Source organism: Rana temporaria, chromosome 7 (assembly GCF_905171775.1).
Source record: "Rana temporaria chromosome 7, aRanTem1.1, whole genome shotgun sequence".
Taxonomy (NCBI): Eukaryota; Metazoa; Chordata; class Amphibia; order Anura; family Ranidae; genus Rana; species Rana temporaria.
In genome coordinates, this window is record NC_053495.1 from 109,083,512 (window position 1) to 109,094,908 (window position 11,397).

The 11,397-nt window shown below is 45.2% G+C and overlaps 1 protein-coding gene across 10 annotated transcripts in view; it reads left to right on the forward strand.

Annotated features, from left to right (window-relative positions):
- LOC120946232 (complement factor H-like) overlaps nt 1-11,397 on the forward strand; it is a 3,139,400-nt gene that overhangs the window by 54,034 nt on the left and 3,073,969 nt on the right. For all 10 annotated transcript variants that reach the window (XM_040361064.1, XM_040361066.1, XM_040361056.1 and 7 more), the window contains exon 5: nt 5,275-5,463. In XM_040361064.1, coding sequence (XP_040216998.1) covers nt 5,275-5,463 — 189 coding nt within the window. The remainder of the gene's footprint in view (nt 1-5,274; nt 5,464-11,397) is intronic.

The window sequence follows — 11,397 nt, forward strand, 5'->3', positions numbered from 1 at the left end:
TAACAATGTTTTTCATAGCTTAGTGATTGAAGTGATGTTTTCCCTATTCTAGATCTTATAGTGGAGGATATTAAAATCAAACAGCATCTTTATACAATTAATAGGCAAAATCACTTGCTGCTTTGCTATAGTATTGTAAACAATAGATCAGGCAAGCTAGATACTTCCATGGTACCAATTAAAAAAATGAACAAATACTAAACATTTTAATGCTGTTTTAGGTGTCTGGGGATAACAATTAAAGGTGCTGATAAGTACAATATACATAATAGCCGTCAGTCAAAAGGTTTCTTTTGGATAGAATGGAATGTCCTTTGCTTACCACATGAACACTGTTGACATGACTGCATATTTAAAGCAGTGCTCAGGATCTTGGTCAGGATAATGTAATTTTTTTTTTGTAGGGTGACCAGACATCCCTGGTTTCCGGGGACAGTCCCTGTATTGAGAACACTGTCCCTGGACCAAGTCTGTCCCCGGTTTTGTCCCCGGATTGGATTTGGACAGGGGCTGGGGGAATTTCAAAGACAGTCAGTGCAGAATAAAAAAAAAAAATCTAAATTACACACCCCCGCTTTGCCGCTCCTACTAGCTTAGGGGGTGTATTTTTTTTCTCCATTATCTGTGCCCCTTTTTGATGATCATGTGCTGGTCAGAGCAAAGGGAATATTTCTTCAGTTTTGGGTGCATGCCCATTCAGCTCCACTCGCATGTTCTTCTGCCTTGGCTCAAGTCTCGGCCAGCCACCTGCCTGTTTATCTTGTGAGGCGGGCGGGTGCAGTGATGGGCAGAGGGTCGCCAATTGCCGCCATTACTAGAATGTAAACCAAGAAAGACGGTGGACAAATGCCTAGGAGTAACAAACCCAGCTTAAGGAATAAAACTTTGTGGCCTGAGGTGAGAGAGACTGTCCATAGAGGAATCACATCTTTCCAAAACATTTTTACAGACCATATACAGTAGCTTAGAGATGCCTTCCATTTAAAGTAGAAGTTCAGTGTGATGAACCCTCGGTCCTCAAACGGAACAATGCACCGCCGTGATAACATGTCGGGTCAGTTTCTTGTAGGGGGCAGTGTTCAGCCATTGCAAGGTTTGGTTGGCATTACAATAAACATAACTGTCTCTCGCCCGCCTGGCTATTTAACACTCAGTTCTGTTTACTTCCTTCCCAAGACAGTGCCGCCTATCATTCAATTTATGAGCAGGCTGATTGTACTGAAGTTGATCTACCAATTGACTTAAATACAACTAACCTGTCTGTTTTATTTTTTTATGCAGTCACTGTGGGTGGCTATAGCTACATATTTGGACCACTTTGAGAGTAATGAAATCAGATTGTAGTCATATGTGAACTTCCTAAAAATAATAATATCAAACATGTGCTAAAAATACAATAATAGTCTATCTATTAATAAAGTGCAAAGGTGGGTATAATACAAAATGGCAATCTGTAGAGAATACTTGTGCCAATGAAATATAGTGAAAAATGGCAATCTGTAAAGAATATTTGTGCAAATAGCAGTCTGTAAATCTTCAATAGGTGAAAGAAAGTGCTGGTGCAAGGAAAAGTGCTGGATTGTAACAGTAGGCGGCACTGTGACTTCAGTGGTCGAGCTCTTCAGTGTGTTTCACACCCGTGGGTGCACTAACTTCTTACCTTACTGCTGTAAGGTAATCAGCAAAATCAGATAAGGGTTAGATGATCAAAGCAAGGGGGTCCCTTCTCCGTTCCTTTCAGGTGGTACTGGTTTATATATAGCCTGAGGAATGCTTCCTATCTGTTACTTTTCTCCCAGGGTTATATCCGCAGAAAGGTCCTCACAAATATAGCAAGCCGGACATTGGGAAAGGAAAGATCAAGGAGCCTATATAGCAGGGGTGCCCAACCTTTTAAAGCGTGAGGGCCACTTAAGTGACTTGGCAACTGGTCGCAATCAGTGGAGCGGGCGGATGGCAGGTCCATGTCTGCTCTGCATATGCAGAGCAGACACTGACACAGCCGGATCGGATTGAAGGTGGGTCACAAGTCTGCCATTCTATAGATGTGAATGGAGGGTCCAATTGGGTCAGACTAACCATGTGAAAGGGGCCCACAGCTGCTTTCACACTGATGCGCTGCGGTTTACTTGCACCGCAGGTACAGCGCAGTGTACCTTTGGCTTTTCTGCACTTTGCAATAGACTTCTATTATATTCTGCAGGATTGGTGCATTTTAAGAAAGCTCACCAAACTTGCAGGTAATAGAGGTCTATGGCTCAGTACAGGTAACCCGCAGGTAAACTGCTCTGCATCTGCAGGTTAGTTTAAAAGCAGCCCAGTAACCACTGCAGAACAGATCTGCCTATATATACACTGTGGGGCAGATCCACATAGAATTAGATCCGCGCAGCGTATCAGAGATATGCTACGCCGCCGTACCTTACCTGGTGGAATTTCGAATCCTCAAAGAATTTGCGCCGTAAGTTACGGCGGCGTAGTGCATCTCTGGCAGCGGAATTCAAATCGCCGAAGCGATTTAAATGAAGCGCGTCCCCGCGCCGAATGAACTGCGCATGCTCCGTTTCTAAATTTCCCGCCGTGCATTGCGCTAAATGACGTCGCTAGGACGTCATTTTTTTAACTTAGACGTGAGTTACGTCCATCCCGATTCACGGACGACTTCCACAAAAAAAAAAAAAATATTAAAATTTCGACCGCCATACTTAACATGGCAAGTCTATCTATACGCCGCAAAATACCAGCTTTAACTATATGCCGGAAAAAGCCGACTAGAGACGACGTAAGAGAATGCGACAGCCGCGCGTACGTTTGTGGATCGACGGAAATAGCTAATTAGCATACCCGACGCGGAAAACGACGAGAACTCCACCCAGCGGACGCCGAAATACTGCATCTACGATCCGAAGGCGTACGAAGCCGTACGCCTGTCGGATCGAACACAGATGCCGTTGTATCTTGGTTTGAGGATTCAAACTAAAGATACGACGCGGGTAATTTGAAAGTACGCCGGCGTATCAGTAAATACGCCGGCGTACTCGCTCTGAGGATCTGGCCCCGTGATTTTAGTAATAAACTGACCTTTAATAACAGTATTCAATCTATTCCATCCCAGAGCAGGGGGGGCGGGCCACATCAGAGGGCTCCGCGGGCCACAGGTTGGGCACCCCTGCTCTATAGTGTAGTATTTTTGGTAAAAACTATTTATTTTGGTAAGATTATTAAGGTACTCACATTAAAAACTATATGCACATGCACAGAGTAAAACGAGCAGCGAGCTCGCAGCCAGGATGTCACTTCCGATGTCCGTGCATCAGAAAAGTAACTGATAGGAAGCATTCCTCAGGCTGTATATAAACCTGTACCACCTGGAAGTATGAGGAGGAAAAATACCCTGGACGGCCGCACACCATGAAAAAGACATCTTTATTGTAGAAAATGAAATAAAATCCAGTGTACAGCAGTCAAATCATGGAGAAACAGGGGAGAATAGCCAACATGTTTCACAGCAATCAATGCTTAGCTACCTGGAAGGAACGGAGGTTCCACTCACGGACTTCAGTCAATAGCTCCCTTCCATTCTCCGTGCTCCAGATGGACAAATGCGCGCCAGAGCCGATACAGGCGCCAGGCACCAGCGATTGCTCATGACAGAGCTAAAACCAAGATCTGTGTGTCTAAACACACAGATTCCCGGTTCTCTCAGGGGAGAAGAGACAGATCTTGTGTTCATACAACGTATGAACACCGATCTCTCTCTCTCCTCCTAGACAGTCCCATCCCTCTACAGTTAGAACACACCTAGGGAACACAGTTAACCCCTTGATTGCCCCCTAGTGTTAACCCTTTCCCTGCCAGTGACATTTATACAGTAGACAGTGCATTTTTATAGCACTGATCGCTTTGTAGATGCTATAACTTTTGTGCAAACCAATCCATATACGCTTATTGCGATTTTTTTTTTTTTTTTTTTTTTTACCAAAAATATGTAAAATAATACATATCGGCCTAAACTGAGGAAAATGTGTTTTTTTGGGAAAAAAAATTGGGATATTTATTATAGCAAAAAGTAAAAGATATTGGGGTTATTTACTAACGGCAAATCCACTTTGCACTACAAGTGCAAACCACAAGTGCAAAGTGCACTTGAAATTGCACTAAAAGTGCACTTGGAAGTGCAGTCACTGTAAATCTGAGGGGTAGATCTGAAATGAGGAGAAGCTCTGCTGATTTTATTATCCAATCAAGGACAACCTAAATGCTGTTTTTTATTTTCCTTGCATGTCCCCCTCGGATCTACAGCAACTGCACTTCCAAGTGCACTTTCAGTGCAATTTCAAGTGCAAAGTGGATTTTCCTTTTGTAAATAATCCCCATTGTGTTTTTTTCTAAATTGTGGCTATTATTTTGTTTATAGAGCAAAAAATAAAAAACTGCAGAGGTAATCAAATACCAGCAAAAGAAAGCTCTATTTGTGGGGGAAAAAAAATACGTAAATTTTGTTTGGGTACAGTGTTGCACGATCGTGCAATTGTCAGTTAAAGCGAAGCAGTGCCATATCGCAAAAAATGGCCTGGTCATTGAGCAGCCAAATCTTCCCGGGGCTAAAGTGGTTAAAAATCCTCACAAATTCTCCAAACAGCGATATGCTTACTTTATAGCATCTAAAGCTTGCTCCAACACACCGTGTATCCTAGCTTGACATGTTTTGCCATAGTAAATGATGTCATCAGAAGCTGAGATCTCTAGCAATACACACCAAATTGAGCATGTGCAGCCTGACTCCATAGACTCTGTGTTATCAGGAATTATCAGGGGACAGTGGAAGGAGGGGAGGATCAGAAAAGCCAGGATTAAACAGCCTTTTTACACCATGCGGAGGATTAACCCCTTAGGGGTTGTGAGTTTAGTAACACTTTAACAGCTGGCAAAAGAGCTGTTTTTTGTTATTTTATCTTGTGAGAAGCATTGTATCTATGGTTGTTATTATTAATGGCAAAAATATGTCATAATTCTCTGATTTGCAAATTTGTTGCTGGACACCTGGAGGTTTATCTACAAATTCTACCCCCCATAAAAGCTTTATTATTTTACTGGAAGTGAAAATCCCTTTAAACATGTATTTTTATAATTTATGAAGCTCCCGTTTTATTTAGTGAATTCCACACCTATACAGTATGTAAATAAACTACTGCTACTATCGTTTTTGGTATAGAAAAATTTGCATAAGTGTCATAAATAATCAAATTAATCAGTTTTTCTTTGCCTTTTCAGTACGATTTTGCCCACCAGTTCAAGTTAGCAACAATGTCAATCTTTTAACTACTTCTTATGAAGAAGAGTATTCTGTCGGCCAAGTAATACGATTTGAATGTAAAAACGCTAACCAGAAACTAAACGGCGCCTCTGAGGTTTTCTGTACATCTGAAGGAGAATGGAATGCAGAACCACCAACATGTGAAGGTAACGATACTGTGTATATCAGAATATATATCCAATATAAAATAATTTTTATAATAGGTAAATTCTGCGCTCACCCGGTCACTTGAGGAATATCATGTGATTTAGCTGTGATGTACTCAAACCTAATGTTAGTCAATATCATGTGAAATGACTGTGATGTACTCATACCTAATGTGAGTGTTTCAACAATATTGCAGCAATCTTAAAGAATTAATACGTAAAGTGGTTGTAAACCCACTTTTTTGACTTTTGCCTACAGGTAAGCCTATAATAAGGCTTACCTGTAGGTATAAAGTATATCTCCTAAACCTGTACGGTTTAGGAGATATTCCCCTCGCAATGCGCCGCTGATTGCAGCGGCACATGCGCAGGGGGGATCCTCGGCTGAAGGGCCCGCCCCGCCGACCCATGCCGGAAAGGAAATCTCCCGCGTGAATGCGCGGGAGTGAAGTCATCGCCGCTCCAGCCAATCACAGCGCTGGAGCGGCGATACCCGGAAGACACGCTCGGCTCGACGTGGACCAGGTAAGTTCCCTACCTCGTTCCGAGGTAAGTATTTCATAATGAGCTAATATGCGGTGCATACTAGCTCATTATGACTTTTGCCTTGCAGGAGTAAAAAAAAAAATGTATATGCAGGTTTACAACCGCTTTAATCCATAAACAATACATATGAAACAAAAATAAATAAAAAAATGCGCAAAAACTGTAAATGCGTATATAATCAGTTGATGAAACACTGACTATGGATTATCAGTATAAAAACTAACAGTGAAAAACGTAATTCCTTATATTTTCTCCAAATATAACAAATTAGTGAAAAAAAAATAAGTGAAATGTTCTCTTCTTATGAAAAAAAAATTATATATATATATATATATATATATATATATATATATATATATATATATATATATATATATATTCCCACAAAAACAGTGTGTAACAGTGTTTAAAAAACACAAAAATCATTCAAAGGATAAAAAACATCCATAAGGTTCTATTGTAAATCTGACAATTATAAAAGGTGCAACAGTCTCCAGAGTGCAGCGCTATTCACTTGTCAGATAGCCTGCTAATGTTAAATTATCCACACTTATCAGATATCATGCATTTGATCATGGGTCAGCTTCAACACTTCTAATATTGCACCCCGTTCAGAAGAGAGAGTAATATAGATAGCCGGATGGCCCCTTACCAGGAATGGTGGACTCCTATCACGGGAGTCAAACTTACCTTGTACCATCTTGTACAGCTTCAGATGTTCACACCGACAGCCAGTCTAGTACACAAACACCTCCAAGCAGGGATCACTTATAGCCTTTGGGCTGGTGTCTGGTTGTTCACCTCACCTCCCATTAGCTGCTCCAAACTCTCCGTGAAGAAAATTAAGTGTTGCCACTCAGGTGTCCGTTTACTGTGAAGTTTTTTCTCTGTTCAGTTCTCGGCAGTTCTCAGAGGAAAACTATCTACTCTGCAGCCGGTTTAATGAACTGAAGTTCTCAGAGGGAGAACAGAGGAGAAGTTTTTCCTCTGAAAACGGCTGAGATCTGTGTAAAAGTGGGTGGGCTGTCTGTAATCTTGTGAGATATTGTGAGATTACAGTGCAGCCCAGTTCAAAAAGTGAAACTAAAGTTTAAAAGAACATGTAATTACATGTTTTCAGACATGTGATAACTATATATATATCCTGTGTATATATACACATGTGTCTGTGTGTATATATGCAGCCCTCAAAAATTCCACTCGCCTACTCGCATTTTGCGAGTGGAATTTAGTGCAGGGCGAGTGAGGAGCAGGGGTGGACCAGTCTGACAGCTTCCTGGCTGATTGCTTCTGGCAAAAGCAGTGCAGGCTTTTTTTTTTTTACATGACATCAGAGCGGCCAGAGGGGGATTCCCTGATCGATACCGCAACCGCCCCTGCCGCTCTGATGTCCTGTACAAAAGCCTGCACTGCTTCTGCCAGAAGCGATCAGCTGGAGGACACAGAGCGGCAGGACGGACTGAACCGGGGCCACTTTGAGTGGAGGCTTCATCGCTCCCCTCCCTCTCTCCTCCTCTGTGTGTCACAGAGATACAGGCTGTGTTGCAGAGCTGGGTCTGTGTTCAGCGGCACTATAGTAAGGTCCCGCCCCTGTAGACCAGCTCTTGTGATAGTAGATTAAATCAGTGTTCAGTCTATCGCACAAGCCGGTCTAGGGGGGCGGGACCATACTACAGTGTCGCCGAACACAGACCTGGCTCCATGACACACACCTGTGCTTCACTTCGCTTATAATATATTAGCCAAGTTGCCTGGTCCTTTTATGGGCACAGCGTGGCTACGTTTATGGGCACAGTGGGCAGCATTTGTGGGCACAGTGGGCAGTATTTGTGGGCACAGTGAGCAGCATTTATTGGCACAGTGAGCAGCATTTATGGGCACAGCGTGGCTACATTTATGGGCACAGCGTGGCTACGTTTATGGGCACAGTGGGCAGCATTTGTGGGCACAGTGGGCAGGATTTGTGGGCACAGTGAGCAGCATTTGTGGGCACAGCGAGGCTGCATTGATGGGCACAGTGAGGCTGCATTGATGGGCACAGTGACTCAATTTGATGGGGACAGAGAGGCTTCATTTGATGGGAACAGTGAGGCTGCAATGATGGGCACAGTGTGGCTGCATTCATGGGAACTGTAAAGCTGCATTTAATGGCTAATGTGAGGCAGCACTGATGGTTACTGATATGCTTTATGTTAATATTGGCCCAGATTCAAGAAGCAATTGCGCCCGTGTAACCATGAGTTACACGGCGCAATTGCTTACTTGCTCCGGTGTAACGAGTGCTCCTGATTCAGGAACCTCGTTACACCGGCTGCAGCCTAAAATCTGCGCGGCATAAGGCTATTATGCCTCGCAGATTTTAGGCTGCATTCTTGCGGGGGCCGCTAGGGGGCGCTCCCATTGTGTATCAGCGTGTAGTATGCAAATTGCATACTACCACTGATTCACAATCTTGCGCGGGCCCCGCGCAAGCCAGGTACGGAGTTTACGTACGGCTACTTTAGCGCAAGGCTGCCCTTTCTAATAGCAGGGGCAGCCTGTGCTAAAGTATACCGCCGCTCCCGCGTCGCGACGTTCAAATGTTACGTCGTTTGCGTAAGTGCTTCGTGAATGGCGCTGGACGCCATTCACGTTCACTTTGAAGCAAATGACGTCCTTGCGACGTCATTTGCCGCAATGCACGTCGGGAAAGTTTCCCGACGGAGCATGCGCTGTACGCTCGGCGCAGGAGCGTGCCTAATTTAAATGATTCCCGCCCCCGGCGGGATCATTTAACTTGTGCGCACGCTTACGCCAGGCAAATTTGCCGGCGCGCCCTCGCAGTTCACGGAGCTACTGCTCCGTGAATCGAGGGCAGCGCAAAATATTTGCGTGGGCGCAGGGCAAAATCGTTGCCCTGTGCCCGTGCAAATAAAGCGCAAGCTATGCTGAATCTGGGCCATTGTTGTTAATATTTATTTTTGTAACATTCTGCATAAAACATTTAACAATGTAATTTCATGAGATCATTTATGAGGGTGTGTTTAGGGGCGGACTTAGGGGCGGGGCAAGGGAGGGGTTTGGTGGGGCAACTGGTGGCGAGTAACTTTCAGGCCTGGCTAGTAGCTCGTGACTTCAAATTTTGAGCCCTGTGTATGTGTGTGTATATATATATATATATGTATATATATATTGTGACGATATTGGTATGATATCCCCGTCAAACAGTCCCTTCTTCCCATAAAAGAAATCACATCAGCATCCATACATGAGCCAAGGCTTAATGCTGGTATAACACAGAGTTTTAATCGTAAGAAACCAGAGCTTATATGTGGTTACAACTGTTACAATGACAAATCTCCGCCCCCCCTCACACAGTGGGGGGTCTTCAATACAGCTCCTTTGAAATAAAGATATTTCTTTGAACTAGTCAGTATCTAGCCGGTTCGGCACCGCATATAGAGAGATAATTATCACAAGGAAGCAATCAGCATAATTAACATGAGCCACTTATCTAATCACAGTAACCAGTAAACACAGGGCTAGAACAATTAACATTTGAAACAGGGCTAGCTGCAGAAGAGTAAATACAATTAACAGCCTTAAACAAGCAGGGAGAATTAAACTGAGACATATAGGCAAATGTATCACAATGGCCCCCCTTTTTCTCCCTGCTCCGGAAAACCCGGTTGGACCTTCCCTGGTCCAGTAGGGTTGACGGGTTCAGAGCTTTTAGTCCGAGGTTAACTCCGTTTGGCATGACTGACCTCCCTTGGCAACTGCTTCAGACTCAGGTATGCCACCGGGTCGTCAGATCACACGCCGGTCAGTCCCCAAGTCTTTGTGCGATCTGCAAAGTCACCAGAAGTCAGTGTGAAGACGGCGAATGGGTCTGTGCGCCGCCATCTAGGTGTCCCGCTATGGGAGGGGCAGGTTATGGCTCTGAAGTGACAGTCACAGGAGATTCATAAAAAGAAAAAGTTATATTTGTTGAAATGCTGTAGCACTGGTGCTCAGAGTCCGGGGGGGGGGGGGAAGACTCAGAGCCCCATAAGGTCAGCCACCCCCTGCTCCCTCCGCAGCCGCCGGTTCTCCTCTTTGAGCTTCTCCAGCTCCATCTCCAGTTCATGGAGCCTAGGGGGGTCAGCCCGCTGTGACCTCAGGTGGTTGTTCTCCTCCTCCATGCGGCTTATGCACTCCTCCAGCTCTATGTACTCACGGATCAGATCCTGCTTGCTCATGTCCTGCAGGCTTTCCACGTGGTCCTTCATCATCAGGAACTGGGTGGTGGTGTAAGGGGCCACCAGTGGGCCCTTGGCGAACATCTCGGCCCGCATCTGGGGCGCCCGCTGCGATTCCATCTCCTCCAGTCGCTTCTTCTCCTCCCAGGTCCGCTGGTTATATGACTTCCAGGACCTCTTCTTCTTGGAGGGTAGCTGGCGGTGCCTCTTTCTGCCCAGCTCCCTCCAAGGCCCCTCCGGCTCATGGCTGTCGCCCATGACCAGCTGACAATGGTGTTCCCTGTTGTCCGTAATAACAGATTGTACCATGAGGGCTTCGTAAGGGGTGCCCAATGGTTCTTCCTGACCCAGCTCCTGGGGATCCCAAGCCGAGTCTACACAATGGGCTGCTGCTGGTGGGCGGTACCCAGGTTGAGACCAATTTGACCTGGTGTTGTCATTCATGGGGCAATTCTGCTTGAAGTGACCGAGCTGTTTGCACCGGAAGCAGCGTTGTTCGTTGTCCTCCTGGCGTGGATAGCGAGGGCTAGATGTCATCGGTCTGTTAGGAGGTTGGTATCTAGCGGCTGGTGGGTGTGAGGGCGCCGTTGGTCGTGGAGGTTGTACCCGTGGTGTGACCTGGTTTGTCTTGCGAGTATCCGCATATTCATCCGCCAACTTCGCGGCCTCTGGTAGAGTCATGGGCCTGCGATCTCTCACCCAATCTTTGACATCCGTCTGGATGTGATTGTAAAATTGCTCCAGGAGCATTAGTTGCAAAATGTCCTCTGCGGTGGTGGCCTGGCTGCTGTTAACCCAGTTAGAGGCCGACAGGGACAGCTGGCATGCCCATTCTGCGTAAGAGTCTTTCGTGGTTTTGCGTGAGTCCCTGAACTTCTGTCGGTGGGACTCTGGGGTTACTGCATAACGAGCCAGGAGCGCTTCTTTAACTCTGGTGTAGCTATGGATATCCTGATCTGGCACGGTCCGGAAAGCATCAGAAGCTTTGCCTGACAGTTTGCCTGACAATATTGAAACCCACTCTCCTCTAGCTATTCGGTGCAGGTTACATTGTCGCTCAAAATCCGCCAGGTAGTTATCAATCTCACAGTCCTTTTCATCAAAAGCTTTAAAAGCGCTAAACGGAATCTTCCTTGCGTCTGCTGTGCTGTACTCACTGTTCGTAGAA